This window comes from Cetorhinus maximus, chromosome 22 (assembly GCF_964194155.1).
Source record: "Cetorhinus maximus chromosome 22, sCetMax3.hap1.1, whole genome shotgun sequence".
Lineage (NCBI taxonomy): Eukaryota > Metazoa > Chordata > Chondrichthyes > Lamniformes > Cetorhinidae > Cetorhinus > Cetorhinus maximus.
In genome coordinates, this window is record NC_135900.1 from 25555819 (window position 1) to 25573230 (window position 17412).

Consider the following 17412-nt stretch of genomic DNA (forward strand, 5'->3'; position numbering starts at 1 on the left):
TTTCCCTGCCACCCCCACCAGGCACCACCCCTTCTGCCCCCACCAACCCACCTCACAACAAACAATATCCTGCATATTCAAGTATAGATAGTATAAGAACTATAAAGCTGGATTGCACAAAACCATATAATGTGGTTTCCAATTATAAGCTATTTAACAGGCATACAATCTTCTAAGTTCATTACTTTGATGTGCACTATGTGGCAGGAGTGCAAAAGTGGAAAATTGGCCCTTATTTTATTAATACAATGATTGTTATTATGCCTTCACATTTTGCTGTTTTGTGTCTCACAAGTGGCAAACATGCCATCCTACACATTGTCCTCTTCTGACTTCCTCACTGTTTTGAAGCCAATTCTCATTCACTGTATTCTACTCCTGAGTTGTTCTTCAAACTGTAGAATTCAATGCATTCCTTAGTCTTTTATACTTCCCGCTATAGTTAGTTGATGGAGTTTGGTGTTACCTAATCACTAATTTCTGATTTACCTCACCAACATTGGTGATGTCTTATAGCATGGTCCTTGGTCTTTCATTTTAATCTTTTAATTGAGCATAAACAAAAAAGATATGTGGAAACCTCAAATCGTGCAATTTAACTTTTAAAAGTTTGTCTCCAGGAAACAACATCCATCCTATAGTATATGTAGGCATTCCAAGGGTCGACACAGGTGAGGGCAGCAACAGTTCATTAAGACAACTTATACAAAAATACTCAGGAAAATACAAAAAGAATCTCATAGCCTTAGTTAACAAACAAAATTTGATCAGTATGCACAATGTTTCCCGATTAACTTTACCGTCTTTCCGATGGAAAATCCAACAAAAGTGAATTTAAACCTGCCACCCTGTATTAAGTTTCACCAGCTACTAACATATCCAGTTGCAGAACTATCAATATATACTAAGGGTCAACTGTCATTCAGCAAAAGACAAAGACTGTGAAATTCTGAGCACAGCAGAACTACAGCCCATCTAAGCAGCTCAGCAATGACCCAGTTCTAAATCCAGGGTCAGATAATTTTAATATTCATGATAGGAAAGTTGCCTGTCCCATCAGCCATTTGGACTAGAAGATTCATGGGAGAGGTACAAAGGAAGTAGTTGTTTACTGTTAACATTTACTGTTCATTAAGCAATATCTACACGTAGCAATTTTAATCCTTGGATCAAAAACTCATCTCAAAGAAAGGAGCCTGAATTTCCTTGGAGGGTGATGTAACTATGAAATTAGGCACAGGACAGGAAGGATGAAATGTGGAAGTGGGTGTCAGGAGACCTGCCAACACAGCCACGGAAAACAGCTGCAGGAGGTAATGACCCAAGAACCTGTCTCCAATGCAAGATATGATTAATGGCTTCACAGCAAACAAATGCAAATGGGATGGCTGCAAATATGCATAAATCTAATGGCATCACCCTGTACACTAAATAAACATACAGTGGTACCTGCCCAAGGATAATTTTAATTAACTGGGTAGGGCATGATTACTGAAATCTTGCCGCTTCAGTGGGAATTCCATAAGAGAAGTTACACAAATTCTCAAACAGTTGTCAATTTAAACAGCCTGTGGTTGAAAATAATAAGTATTCATTTGTTATGCAGGGAAAGATTGCATGCAATTCTCCAGGAATTGTAGGGAATTATAGGAGAGCCTCCAAGAGGAAGAGGAAAAACAAAATCTGGGAATTCACTTAACTAATTACGTAGAGAAGGAGAAGTAAGAAGCTCTGCATTCACAGATAATTTGTGCTGACTAAGAGCTATAGATCAAAAATTAGAAATGCGTTGCCATTTTTTGAGGGTCCTACTCTGAGGAGGCCCTTACATAATTCTGACAGGAACGTAAAAGTAGACAACAGGAAACTCACTACAGGCCTGGTTTTCGTAGAGGAGGTGGAAAAGTTGAGTCAGAAAACTTCCTGACTCAGAAGACCCATCTCCTTTATTTTCGCTCCAGGGAGGTGGGAATGGGAGCCATGCCGGCTGCCTTAGGAGGCCAGTCCGAGGCAGCAATGGAGATGGGCGGATGGCCAGGCAGGCAGGCTAGAATACCAGCCTCTGTTTACTGGGACACCAGCCTAGTTATAATAATGAATGTCAGGCCCTCAAACCCTTACCCTCCTCCCACCCCATGTGCCCCATGGCCCCTCATTACCCCACTATACAACCAATGCCATCTCATATCCGCATGCCCCCTCCATGCCCTCTCATAACCCCATGAAGCCTCATGCTCCCCATGCCTCCTCATACTTCCATGCCCCCCATGTCCGCTCCATGCTCCCTCAAACCCCTATGCCCATTCACACCCCATGCCTCCTCCATGCCCCTCATACCTCTATTTCCCCCTCCCTGACCCTTCATTCCTCCATGCTCCCTCATAACCCCTCTAAGCCCCTTCATACCCCCATATCCCCTCACACCCCACATCCTCCATAGCCACTCACCCAGTATCCACTATGGGAAGACCTCAGGGTCCATGTCTTTGAAATGGCCATTTAAAAAATAAACTTCTAACAATCTCATATAGCTGTCATTCAAACACACTTGATACTAAAAAAACTCATTCAAAAAAATTTAAACCCTCTCAAGTGGTCAATCTGTTGTAAAAACACTTATTCACTTACTACATCAAAGATAATCCTTTAATAACCTCTTAAAACTGTTAATCAAACTGTCAACACAGCCCTATTGAGATAAGTGGTTATGCAGCTTTCGCAACACAGCCAAGCATTTATAATGGGTTCAGCTGTCATAACAAACCATTACAGCACAAACAATGAAGCCGACCAAAACTGCAAAGGCAGATGGCCATGTTTTTTTCTACGCTGCAGCAGATGGCCTGTCAACCAATGTACTCCAGAAGCAGGTGTCTGTAGTTTTCCTCTAAGAGAAAACTGCATACCACTTTTTATTTTCCATTTTAAAGAGCTGTGAATATTTAAATCACTTCAGATTATGAAACATTGAGTTCCGAAGCACTGTTTTATTTAGCTTTTGTTGAATAATACCACTTTTTCCAATGGGAAAACTGCTCTAATGCAGCTCAACACCTATACAATGCTGATCAATTTATCTTTTCAGGACAGAGCCCTATAATCGGTCACTGCAGTAAAAGCACATCTAACTTACAATACAGCATCAAACTATTAACACTGAAAGGACAGATCTTTTTGTATTTCAGAGCCTGTCAATTAAAGAATTATAGGTGCAGGTGATTTTTTTTTGGGTTTCTCACTCGGCACTGGGATCCCCCCATGGTTCTCAATACCTCTGAGGTGCAGTGAACCATGTATTCTTATAGAAGCACCCTGACTCCACAAAAATTGCAAGAGGGTTTTGGACTACACACCCCCGCAATGGAGCGGGCAAGGGCGAGAGTGCTGTTTGTAGGCTGGCTAGCCACACCCTTATCCTACGCTGGTGAAAATTGCCAGAAATGGGAATGGGAGCTGGGATCCCTGAATTGGGTCCTACCCACCTTTTTTGAAGGACTCCTGAGACTGTCCAACCCGGCAAAAATCTGGACCCACAGAAGCTGGGAGCAAGAAGGCTTATGCAAACTGAGAAGGAACCAATGCAAAACCTTCAACATAAGGTCCAGATAGATTAACATGCAATGATACAGATAATCTAGATGAGGAATTCAATGGGTGTTTTACAATTTACAAGGATGCCAGAGGATGAGGTATTGGAGCTAGAGCATGATGTTGTTAAGAAGAGGATTAGGAAATGGCAGACCCTGACCATTTCGCATTCAAATGATGAATTCAGGGGCCCTGCCATGAAAACAAAAATGCCTACAAAGTATTAGAGCCAAATGAACGATGACTCTCCAAAGATGTTTGGCAGGGCTGATGACAGAGTCCAATGCCATCTTTTCTGGTGCTATCAGAGAGAGCTTCTCTATAATGCATGGCATCTTGGAGCAAGTGGCAGCTTCAAAAACTTTTCACACATCCACACAAACGTTTCTTGATATTTAACTCAATGGATATTTGGAAGAGTGACACCTGATGACTAGGTGCTAGCAGGAGGGTTTGGAATTATTGTAAGGCTGCCTTATAAGCCTGATTTCCTGGGCTCCCCACTGTTCCTCTTCTACCTCAGCTTCCTTTACTAGCCAATATATGAGAAAGATGGGAACCCCTCGGAGTAAAATTATTTTCCAGCAATCCCTTTTATTTTAGGGCAAATGTCTAAACAAAGAAGAACAAACTAGAGAAAGAATCTCAAAGGAATCTAGAACCCTTCAAGGTAAAGGGTAAACAAAACTGATGAAAGACTGTTTCAAAATAATTCAGTTGGCCTGGCAATATTTACCTTAGCATCTGAGGCTAAACAGGGGGGGAAAATTGGTCTGGATTCCTGTTCCTGTTTGCTCTCCAGTAACTGACTGAGTATAAATCAAAGTGTGCTAAACGTTAGGCGAAGACAATATAAAAACTGTGCTGCAATTGAATAGCCTGCCAACACTTCCTGTCGAGGCTCACCTATAAAGAGAAGGGAATTGGGCAAAATATAAGATGGCACCTGAAGCCTGTGGAGGAGTACCCAGCAGAATTCAACATTTTAACAGAAGGGATAAAGAGTTGGCGCAAAAAAGGAAATGATGACTTATACTTAGAATAGGACTTGCATGTAATTAATCCATCGATTATTTGCAGTAAAATACCTGAGTAGGACATAAGATTGTCAAAAGATGTTACTAGGTTTTTTTGCACCATGTACAAGTATATAAAATCATACTAATGCTAGGATTTTAGGGCTGAACCTTCAGCTTGGTGAGTGGGAGTGGGGCCCACTCACCGAGGCGTAAAATGACATGGGGTGACGTTGGGCGTGCATCCTGACGTCACCATGCGTCATTTAGATTTTCAGTTCAGTGCGCTGCGTGCCCACCAAACTGTCAAAGGCCTGTTAAGGTCATTAATGAACTAATTAAGCCTATTGAGAAAGCTACCCGTCCAACCTTAAGGTTGGCGGGCAGGCGAAGAGCCCAGGCGGCCTTTGCATTTTTCATGGAACCTCACCCACGGGCGGGATGCGATTTCATGAATGAGTTAAAATTTTCAGAAAAATTTTTATTAAAATTAATGCACATGTCCCAGCTCATGTGTCAATTTCACATGAGGAGACATATCATAAAAATTTTTACAACTCTTTATTGAACTGTTAAAACTTAAAACTAATCTCCCTGAGGCATCTCTGTGCCTCAGGGAGATTTCTGCACTCTTTCGTGCGCATGCACAAAAGAGCACACACCCATCTCAGGGAACACCCCCTCACCCCTGGCCCGCACAGGGAGCGCACAGCGCTTCTGGGCGCACGTCACGCTGCACGGGCCTTAATTGGCGTAAAATGGTGGCGCGGACCCGATCAGGGGCGCCGATCGGGTCTGCGCCCACCCGGGCCCGACCCCACCCCCGCACAACCCCCCAACAGGGGGAAAATTCTACCCTTAGAAACACTTTAGGCCCTACTCATTGGGGTCAGTCTTTAGCATTTAATGCTAATTGTATGGTAATAGCTTCAAAATAGCAATGGCAGCCTTACAGTCTCATTAATACCAGCAATAGAGCAAGTTCCATTCTTCATGGTGTCAACTGCAGGGTGTCCAAAGTGTCCTCCCAATTCAAGCTATATTTGCTTTAACATGGAAATTGGCACCTTCTAATGCAAATAGGACCAGGTTTGCCATTTTAGATAGGAACAGGTCAAAGCCTGCACAGTGTAGTTCCACGGGTGATGAAAAGGGCCTCCATAGATAAGTGTTCAATTATTTCTGTGGGCCCCAGATGAGCAAAATAATTTGGGCTGCTGTTATCTAGGGTTCCTGCCTTCCATGGTCACAACCCTGGCAGCAGCTCTGGCCCATTTTCCGTTGTCTGTCTGGTGCCCTGAAGCTGTCCTTCCAAATTTCATTGAGGCTGGAAGCTCAAAATGATGGGAGCCTCTTTATTGGCAGAATGGGCAGCGGACCAACTCGCTCCCCAAAGTCAAAATATACACTATCCTTTCTTAAAAAGGAAATCAAACATAGATATCATTATTTATTCCTTTCTATGTATAAAGTCATGATGGTCTTGTGGCACAGTGCGTAGTGTCCCTGCCTCTAAGCCAGAAGTTCTGGCTTCTAGTCCCACCCAAGGACTTGATAGCCAAGAAAGGTGCATTCATAACACGGCCAAACAGGTTGAGTAGCAACCTCCAAATCCTACCAACACACGCCAATGGCAGGCACTAAGAGCGGGAGAGATTCTGGTCAGCCACGTGATGGAGAGAATGTTGGATCCTCTTCCATCACTACCCACAGCTCCAGACTACAACATCCATGTAAAAGTGCATGTTGCCACAGCAACTCGAACTCCGAGTAAACTGCAACACACCACCACCATGTATTATAAAGTTATCCTGAAAAGAAAATATGATTCGCCATAAATATAATGCTGACTTATATTAACACACACCCGCTTTGAAATGTGCTAATAGTGCTAAACTACTTACTATGATGAATGTAAAACAATAAATTGAAACATTTATGGACACATTGCTGAATATAGTCGATAAATCAGGCAAAAAATTAAATAAACAGGTTTCAGTGGTTAATTTTGTCAGTCTTATGCCTACTTATGTGGCAAACTATTGTTCTCTTCTAATGATAAGAAAAATGCTTCAGCAATTTTTACTCACATTTTATATTCTTTTTAAACCAAGTACTGTAAATTATTTATTTTATCTTTCTGGCTGTCTACAGAAATCTCCAGTAAAGAGCTGTTTTCCAAAAAGTTATGCCTGGTGTTTTAAGTAAACTATCTACTCTGTTGTAAAGGTATTCAAATATCCAAATCAAGGAATAGAAGACAGCAGTTATCTTTGATATCATTTGATAAAGATACTATAACTTTCACAAACAGAGCAAATTAATAACTGTTGCTGTTAAAATCTTTTTTTGTCTGGAATTTATGATCACTTGCATATGCATCATTCACTAAAATATTTATAAATGGTTACAAAGTTCACATAGATGTTGTTTCTTCATTCCTGTCGAAAATATTTTTAAATTTATTTAAAGCCAGCTGAAGCAAGTAGTTTTGGGCACAGGTTATTGAACATACCAAGTCTACTTACTAGTTTCATTTGTTGTAAATGATCTGCTGACAGACTTGCTAAATGATGAAGAAACTGAGGAGACTGTGACGGTGTACAGTATACCTGGGGTAGCATCAGAAACATCAGCCTAGTACAACACAAAGACAAAATAAATGTTATTATTTAATATAAATTCTCACTGAGCAAAAAATACTTATTAAGCATATTTTGGATACATTCTTTATCTGCTGCATGTAAGTTTGTTAAGTCAATTTTCAATTACTTTGAAACTACTTTCTGCATACAATAGCTCTCTGTTTCCAATAGATATTTAACTAAGGTAAAATGGAGGTTACCTTTATCATAAATTACGGAATATGAGAGTTTATTTTTGAAAAAGAATACCTTTATCCACGTGGCTCCAAAAATGAATGCAGTGAAAGATAAAATGCACAATACCGTCATTACTGCATTTACTTATCACCTCAGCCAGACTAATTCAGCTGTACTCTGTCGCTCAGATGGTAATACGAGTCATATAATTAAATATTTAAGTGGCCAACCAGGCAGGTGCGTAACTAATGTTATTGTGCTGAATATCACCACACTGCATGTATTACACTATTCATGAATCTTTGGGAGATGACTGTATGTAAGGTAAATCTCTGGAAAGATCTTGCCAGTTTTACCAGGAGCAACAAAACTGAAAGATGCAAATCTGGCCTTATTTTCATTGCATTTCTAACCCCATTCATAGGTCACAGTCAAATCCCCTATATTGTCTCAAGCACTCTGAGGATATGGCAATTGTGAATACCATCATGAAGGTCATACCTTGAAGTTGCCATCTCCGAGGTCTGTGACATTAACAAAACCTTGATCAGGAATGAGATCCACTTTATAATAATCAACGTATCCAACAGGTGCTCTCCAGTGTAAAGTGAATGCTGTTGCTAAATTATTTGAAATTTCTAGCATTTGAGGCCTTTCAGGTTCTTGAAATAAAAACAGAGCACATAAATTTTAATCGATATATATTTGAATATATATTTTAATGCAGCAATGGTGCTGTAGTGAAAGCATTATTATGAATACTACTGAATTTCTTAGGGAGTTATGCATGCAGAGTCAAGACTAAGTACAGTCTTCAGGTGAAGCTAGGTTAGAGAAAAGTGGATAATTGGACCACAGTATGCAATCATATCTGAATACCCATTTTAAACTCTCATATTCTGTCCTTAGTTTTTAAAATTACTTTGTTTTGATATTATTTATAATTAGTTGGAAAACTTACTGCAATTTTGGAAGCAGGGAAGTAGAATTGAATGGAGAATGGGAGCTTTTCTTCAGTGAAGGCTGAAGAACGGGACATGTATAAATGAAGTGTTATAGTGCGAACACTGGCAGTAGGTAGCAATAATCATTTGATAAGTTTATATGGGCAATTTACGTTATACATTTAGGCACAGAATTTACACTGCAAAGTTTTCAAAATAGATTTGAAAATTTAATATTTTGCTTATACTATAAATAATTATACCGTATTATCTCTGAAGCAACTTATGGTCTCCTTATTTAAGAAAGAATGTGAATGCATTGGAAGTAGTTCAGAGAAGGTATACTAAAATAAAACCTGGAATGGGCGGGTTATCTTATGAGGAATGGTTAGACAGGCTAGGCTGGTATCTGCTAGAGTTTAGAAAAGTAAGAGGCAACTTGATTGAAACATACGAGATCCTGAGGGTTCTTGACAAGGTGGACGTGAAGAGGATGTTTCCTCTGGTGGGAGAACGGTTTAAAAATAAGGGGTTGCCCACTTAAGACACAGATGGGGAGAATTTTTTTTCTTTCAGAGGGTCATGAGTTTTTGGAACTCTCTTCCTCAAAAGGCAGTGGGATGCAGAGTCTTTGAATATTTTTAAGGCAGAGATAGATTCTTGATAAGCAAGGGGGTGAAAGGTTTTAGGGGGTAGGCAGGAAAGTAGAGTTGAGGTTACAATCAGGTCAGCCATGATCTTATTGAATGGGAGGGCAGGCTCGAGGGGCTGAGAGGCCCACTCCTGCTCCTAATTTGTATGTTTGTATCTTTAAGTTATAATTCATATCTGCCATCTGTGTGGGAAGAAATTTTTTTGGGCAGGATTTTTCCCCCCCGTTGGGGGCGAAGTTGAAGAGCGCAAGAGATGGGCCTCTGATCGGCGCCTCCGATTGGAGGCGCACCACCATTTTACGTGGGCATGCCAATTAAGGCCCGCCCAGCATGATGTCCACACAGAAGCGCTATGCGCTCCCTGTGTGGGCGGGGGGGGAATCCCGGGGCAGGATTTTCCCGTTGGCGAGCGGGAGGGGGCGGGGCCCACTCGCAGACGTGTAAAATGAGGCGCGGTGACGTCAGGCGGAACTCCTGATGTCACCACGCCCCATTTAAATTTTCAGGTAGATGGGGGCGCAGCGAAATCAGCTGTGCGCCCGCCAACCTGTCAATGGCCAGTTGAGGCCATTGACAGAGTCATTGAAGTAGTTAATATGCATGCGCAAAAGAGCGCACTCTTGGGTTTGGGGGGGCAGGATTTTTCCCCCATCGGGGGGGGAAGTTGAATTGCAGGCACGCAAGAGACACGCCTCTGATTGGCGCCCCTCATCGGGGCCATGCCGCCATTTTACGTGGGCGGGCCAATTAAGGCCCGCCCAGTGTGACGTCCGCATGGAAGCGCTATGCGCTCCCTGTGCGGGCAGGGGATCCCAAAACCTGAGAGTGCACTCTTTCGCGCATGCACACAAAAGAGCGCACTCATCTCCCTGAGGCTAAGTGCTGCCTCAGGCAGATCAGCTCTACTATCAAAAATATTAAAAATAGAAAATAAAAAGATCACTGACATGTCCCCTGTCACATGAGTATGAGTTGGGACATGTCCATAACTTTTTAAAATACTTTAATTACATTTTTTAAAACCTACATGAAACCTCATCCTGCCTGTGGATGAGGTTTCATGCTTTTTCTGAAGCCCGCCAGGGCACATGGCCTGCTCGCCAACCTTAAGGTTGGACCATTAATTACTTAAATGACTCTGTCAACAGCCTCAATTGGCCACTGACAGGTCGGCGGGCGCACAGCTGATTTTGCTGTGCCCCAGCCTTCCTGAAAATTTAAATAGGGCGCGGTGACGTCAGGTGTTCCGCCCGATGTCACCATGTGTCATTCTACTCATTGGTGGGTGGGCCCCGCCCCCCGATGGGAAAATCCTGCCCTTTGACCCTGTAATCCCGGTAATTACGCCAAATTGCATCGGCCAAGAACTTCTGTTGCTGACGCTGGAGGAATTTCTGAGGTAAGGGTGAGATTTCCTGTTTTGCATTGGAATGGCTGTGTATCACAACCCCCACCATTTAATAGGAGCTGCAAGGTGCAACTTTCTATGACTGCGCTAATCCCCAGCCCAGAAAGAAGTTAAAGTGGCTTTAGCAAATCTTTGACGAAGGAGCCACAATTTTTTTTTTAATGTTTCTGGAAAACAATTGTCGTTTCAATCAAGGGATCACAATTCAATCTTGACTTGTATGAAGTTTGACAGGCCAGGGAAAACACTGGGGGAAATCCAACTGACTAGTGAAACAAATGGGAAACGGTCTGGAGAATAGGGTGGACAATATTATAGATGCGAAAATAGGTGGCTCTCAAGATGCAGTAGACTATAGGATTTAAAGCCAAGCTCAAAGTCGAACAGTATACAATGGGATAGATTTCAACTCAAGACTGGGCAACCATGAGGCGCCATCAGCAGCAGCAGGATTGTACTCAACCACAAGCTATAACCTCATGACCTGGCATATCCCCCACTCTACCACTACAAACATGCCAGGGGATCAACCCTAGTTGAAGAGTGCAGGAAGGCATGTCAGCAGCAGTACCAGGCATATCTAAAAATGAGGTGTCAACTTGGGGAAGGATTCTCCCTTCGGTGAGCGGGGGCAGGGCCCACTCGCCGATGCATAAAATGACACGCGGTGACATCAGGCTGGCATCCCGACGTCACCGCATGCCATTTAGATTGTCAGTTCGGCGGACGCACAGCCGTGTCAGCTGCGCGCCCACTGAACTGTCAAAGGTCTATTAAGGCCATTAAGAAAGTCATTAAAGCTGTTAAGAATGCTGCCCGTCCAACCTTAAGGCTAACGAACAGGCGAAGAGCCCAGGCGGCCTTCAGAAAAAACATGAAACCTAATCCACGGGCGGGGTGAGGTTTCATGAGGGATTTAAAATTTGTGTTACATTTTTAATAAAAGTAATTGACACGTCCCAGCTCATGTGACAGTGTCACATGTGGGGATATGCCAACAAAATTTTTCACATCATTTATTATCTTTTTAAAAGTACCACTGACCTCCCTGAGGCAGCCCTTTGCCCCAGAGAGATCTGTGCACTCTTTTGCGCGCATGCGCGAAAGAGAGCACTCCCGGCTCAGGCAATCCCTTCTCCGCCCGCACAGGGAGTGCATAGCGCTTCCTGGTGCACGAATCGCTGGGCGGGCCTTAATTGGCCTGCCCACGTAAAACGGCGGCGATCAGGAACCTGCCCACTCACGCCCACACAACCCCCCGCCAATGGGGAGAAAATGCTGCCCCTGGTGAAGCTACAACACAGGACTGCTTGCGTGCCAAACAGCATAAGCAGCAAATGAGACAGAGCTAAGCGATTCCAAAACCAATGGGTCAGATCTAAGCTCTGCAGTCCTGCCACATCCAGCTATGAATGGTGGTGGACAATTAAACAACTCACTGGAGGAGGAGGCTCCACAATCCTCAATGATGGTGGAGACCAACACATCAGTGCAAAAGATAAGGCTGAAGCAGTCATAACAATCTTAAGCCAGAATTGCCAAGTGGATGATCCATCTTGGCCTCCTCCATCACAGATGTCAATCTTCAGCCAATTCGATTCACTCCATGTGATATCAAGAAACCGCTGAAGGCATTGGATACTGCAAAGGCTATGGGCCCTGACAATTTTCTGGCAATAGTACTGAAGACTTGTGCTCCAGGATTTGCGATGCCCCTAACCAAGCTGTTCCAGTATAGCTACAACCCTAGCATCTACCCAGCAATGTGGAAAATTGCCCAGGTATGTCCTGTACACCAAAGCAGGACAAATCTAACCCGGCCAATTACTGCCTCATCAGTCTACTCTCAATCATCAGTAAAGTGATGGAAGAGATCATCATCAGTGCTATCAAGCAGCACTTGCTTAGCAATAACCTGCTCACTGACACTTAGTTTGGGTTCGGCCAGGGCCACTCAGCTCCTGACCTTATTACAGCCATGGTTCAAACATGGACTAAAGAGCTGAACTCCTGAAGTGAGTTGAGAGTGACTGCCCTTGACATCAAAGCTGCATTTGACCGAGTGTGGCATCAAGGAGCCCTAGCAAAACTGGAGTCAATGGGAATCAGGGGGAAAACTCTCCGCTGATTGGATTCATGCCTAGCACAAAGTAAGATAGTTGTGGTTGTTGGAGGTCAGCCATCTCAGCTCCAGGACATTCACTGCAAGAGTTCCTCAGGGTAGTGTCCTATGCCCAACCATTTTTAGCTACTTCATCAATGGCCTTCCCACCATCATAAGGTCAGAAGTAGGGATGTTTGCTGATGATTGCACAATGTTCAGCACCATTCACGACTCCTCAGATACTAAAGCAGTCCATGTCCAAATGCAGCAAGACCTGGACAACATCCAGGCTTGGGCTGATAAGTGGCATGTAACATTCGTGCCACACACGTGCCAGGCAATGTCCATCTCCAACAAGAGCAAATCTAACCATTCAATGGCATTACCATTGTTGAATCCCCTACTATCAACATCCTGGGGGTTACCATTGACCGGAAACTCAACTGGAGTAGTTATATAAATACTGTGGCTACAAGAGCAGGTCAGAGGCTAGGAATCCCGCTTCGCGTAACTCATCTCCTGACTCATCATCTACAAGGCACAAGTCAGGAGTATGATGGAATACTCTCCACTTGTCTGGAGGAGTGCAGCTCCAACAACACTCAAGAAGCTTGACACAATTCAGGACAAAGCAGCCCGCTTGATTGGCACCACATCCACAAACATTCACTCCCTCAACCACCGACGCACATTGTGCAGTATAATCACCCGAGCAATGTATGTTTAAGTTATACTTCGTATCTGGGAGGGCTCTGAAAATTGTTGCGCCTGTAACCCCAGTAATTCAGTAATTATATCAAGATGCCTGCCATGATTTTCTGCTGCTGACCCTGGAGGATTTTTGGCAGATCTGAATTCAGTCCTAGTCATGGGAAACAGGTGGGGGTTAAATGATTAAGTGTAAGCCGGGGTAATATAATGTAATGCACTGTTAGTTAAATCTCTGTTCGCATTACTACTTTCAGTTCCTGATCCTGACCACCAAATCGAAGCAATAGAAAGTCAGGAGGTCACCATGTTAGCCATTATTTAAAGGAATTCTCCTCTGTAGTAAGAGAAAAAAATCTGGAAGCAGGTTTAGCACTCATTTGTAATGCAATTGCTTGTTATTATTGTGCTCCATATAATTTAAGCTCCTCGCCGCTGTCTGCGCTGCTGCTTGAGGCTGCTGCTGTGTTTTACACCCTTAGTTCCACCCTATTCCTTCAAACTGCAAAGGCAAATAACCAACCACCAAGATGTCCACAGCTCAGTACGATTACTTCAGATTGGCAGAGTGGCTGATTAATGCCATATACAAAAGGTGTTGCATTGGTATTGTTCTGCTGATTAGCTTCATTTAACAGACTGAATTTCAAAACAAGGATTGGTTTTCCAAAGGTATTATTATAAAATGACAGGTGTGTTAAATCAATCAGTCACCGTGCCATGGTACACGGGGATATACTTATTTCCAAGAACTGGTACTTAAATATATTCACTAAATGCTACATTCTGTTTTATCTGTAGAGCAAAATTTCTCAGAGTCAGCTTGTCTCAAAATCAGCAAAATCACGAAGAGGGTTCACCTTTGCTTATTTAATCTCGTTAAGTGCATTTAGCCGCCAAGTATTATGTTGATCAATGCATTGACTGGATAACTCATTTTTATAAACTATTTTCACCTTGCAAATCTGATTTTAAAAAGTAGTCTGTTATGAAAAACATCTTGCAAAGCTGATATTATCAATGTTCTGAAGTGAGTGACACATAGTGAAATATTATGCACAATCGCTGCAGGTTTACAGTAAAAGGATAGACTGTTCATCGGGTGACCTGATATATCTCATACCTTTAACGCATCAAGATTTAATTTCAGTCAGTAGGAAGTGTAGATTTGTCTATTGAAACTGTCTGTTGTGGTGAGCATGAGTAAGGAGGGTTGAGAAAGACAACTAAAACGTCTTAGCAGTTGCTTATTGTCAAACTCGACCCAAGGGAGCAGGCAAAGAAGGGGAAGCTATCATGAACTAAAGTGAAGAGTTTCTAGCAAGAAAATCCCGCCCATAGATGGCCTCCCTTGTTCCATCCTCTGTAATCTTGAACTCATCTGCAACTCTGCTGCCCATGTCCTTACTTGCACCAAGTCTCGTTAACCCTCTCCCGCTATGCTTGCTGCAACAAAAGCAAAATACTGCAGATGCTGGAAATCTGAAATAAGACAGAAAATACCACAAATACTCAGCGGTTCTGGCAGCATCTACAGGGGAAGAGAGAGGGTTAACATTTCAGGTCTGTGATGCTGAATGATTTGAGCATTTTCTCTTTTTATTACCGCTGACTCCTATTTAAGCAACATCTTGATTTTAAAGTTCTCATCCTTGTTTTCAAGTTCGTCCATGTCCTCATCCCCTTCCTATCTCTGTAACGTCCTTCAGCCCTACAACGCTTTAAAATGTCTGCACTCCTCCAATTCTGGCCTCTTCAGCATCCCTGATTTTAATCACTTTACCATTGATGGTCTTGCCTTCAACTAGGCCTTAAGCTCTCCCTCCCTAAACCTCTCTGCTTCTCTTTCCTCCCTTAAGATAGTCCTTAAAACCTACTGCTTTGATCAAGCTTTTGGTCACTTGCTCCAATAGGTCCTTGTGTAGCTTAGTGCCAAATTTTGTTTGACAACACAGCTGTGAAACACCTTAGGACATTTAACTATGTTAAAAGCGGTATATAAATGCAAATTGTTTTTGTCATTGTTCTTCTTTAACAATGTCTACACTTAAAAGCAATTCATTGATTACTAGCTGCTTTGGGTTGTCCCTAGGAAATGAAAGGTTTCATGTAAATCCAAGTTTTTCCTTTTGCAATAGTTTAGGGGTGCATTTTCATGGTGGTTTTCCCATTGCCTGTCATACCTCAACAGGAAAGCCTTGGAAAAGTCTTGGGGCTGTATCTTCTGGTCGGCGAGCAGGGGTGGGGCCCGCTCGCCGACACGTAAAGTGACACAGGGTGACGTCGGGCAGGCGTCCTGACGTCACCCTGCCTCATTCACATTTTCAGGGCAGGCTGGGAGCCCTGGCGGGCTTCTGAAAAAGCATGAAACCTCATCCATGGGTGGGATGAGGTTTCATGGGGGGATTTAAAAATCTCACAATATTGTAAAATATAAGTTATGGACATGTCCCAACTCATGTGACAGTGTCACATGAGGGGACATGGCAGCGAAATTTTTTCTCATGTTTATCTGAAGTTTCAAATCTGAGCCGATCTCCCTGAGGCAGCATAGTGCTGCCTGGCGGACATCAGGCTGGGCGGGCCTTAAGTGGCACCGATTCAGAACCCACCCGCCCGCACCCGCTCCCACACATCCCCCCCGACGGGGGGAAAATGTTGCCCTTGGTTTCAGAAGCTCTTCCACTCAAATTACAGCAGACAAGCACAAAAAACCCCGTGGAAACTAACTTCCATGTTCTTTAAAAATCATTTGAGGACCGATATGGAGGATGAGAAAAATATTCAAAATTCTTACTTCTTTTTAGCCTTTTCTCAATTATTTCACTATCATCCATCCCTTTAATTGTTTTTATTTGAAATATGTATTCCGCTCCTGGAATGAGATCTTTGATCCTGAAACTGTGGCCACGTAGAGTTGTTCTATATGTAGTTTCATTGGTTCCAGATAAATGGTACCTTAACTGTGAATAAAACAAATATTACAATTTGGAAGCACTTTGTTTCATCTGATGTGCTGCAGTTGTAAACGTGTATTGAATTTGTATCATTTCTTAAAATGTTGTGAATAAGATGATGTGCAATTGAATGCACTTTCCAAAAAGTTATCAGAATATTGATTTTCCTGCTTTTGTGATTTGAGAAAGAAAAACCATGATATTTCATGTAAACAGTTAGGTCTCCTCTACACAACTGTGTAACATCATGGCCCATAACTTCCGTGGAGTAGCAATCGGAGTCAGAATGCTACTCCGCTCTTATTTTCTTACCTTGAAATCCAGCCGCTCCTTTCTCACCCAACCTTCCGACTGGGCTAGAACAGTTAGTGGAGCAATTTCCTGAGGCCTCATGTAGAGGGCAGCAGAGTCAAAGGTAAGGAAGCCACGCCCCCCCCTTTTTTTTACAGCACTAGCTGCCGTAAAGCAACTAAGTTTAAAGGTCCAGCCACTTTGAGAAACCAGGGAGAAGGTACATGTGTAAGGTAAGTGGCGAGCATTGGGTGGGGGTGGGGGTGGGGCTGGGTTGGTCGGGGGGGAGTCAAGTGGTCAGTGGGGGTGTTAGTGGGGTGTGGTCAGTGGCACGGTCATGTGGTCGAGGGAGTGGTCAGTGGGGGGACGTCAGATGGTCAGGGGGAGTGATCAATGGGGTGTCAGGTGGTTCAGGGGAGGCGGAGTTGGTCAGCCGGGGGGAGGAGGGGCGGGGTGGAGGGCAGTCTAGGGTCTGGTGAGCGGTCGGGGGTACTGTGGGTGATCAGGGGTGTGGAGGGAGTGCCTTGAGGTCTGAGGGTAGTCGGTTAGTGGGGCAGGGTTAGGGGATAGTCAGGGGGTCCCATGGGGGATGGTGGGGATCAGTACTATAGCTACCCTGGAGTTAGAAGTGGTTTTAATTCTTCTAACCTTTTCTGGATAACTATTACTGTAAGAAGTCAGAGCTATCCAAAGTTTGCGAGTTATATCACACTTTCGGATGGTCTCCACTGCAGGACAATTGCACTTGAACTTCCCAGGCAATTGTCATGCAATCCTTTTCTGGGGACTTTCGGGGGTGGGTCCCTAGCACATCTTTGGGTACCCCCCTCCCAATTATGACGCACCAGAGCTTGGACATTATGGACCGTTGTAACATAATGGCCTGAAAAGAAATATGTCTGCAAAGAAAGTTTTATTACA

The 17412-nt window shown here is 43.4% G+C and overlaps 1 protein-coding gene across 1 annotated transcript in view; it reads right to left on the minus strand.

The window, feature by feature from the left end:
• Nucleotides 1-16593, minus strand: part of ptprq (protein tyrosine phosphatase receptor type Q) — a 194468-nt gene extending 177875 nt beyond the window's left edge. Inside the window, exons 1-4 of the mRNA XM_078568562.1 lie at nt 16513-16593; nt 16041-16206; nt 7928-8088; nt 7133-7241 (exon numbers count right to left, since the gene is read on the minus strand). Coding sequence (XP_078424688.1) covers nt 7133-7241; nt 7928-8088; nt 16041-16206; nt 16513-16593 — 517 coding nt within the window. The remainder of the gene's footprint in view (nt 1-7132; nt 7242-7927; nt 8089-16040; nt 16207-16512) is intronic.
• Nucleotides 16594-17412: the final 819 nt, after the last annotated feature.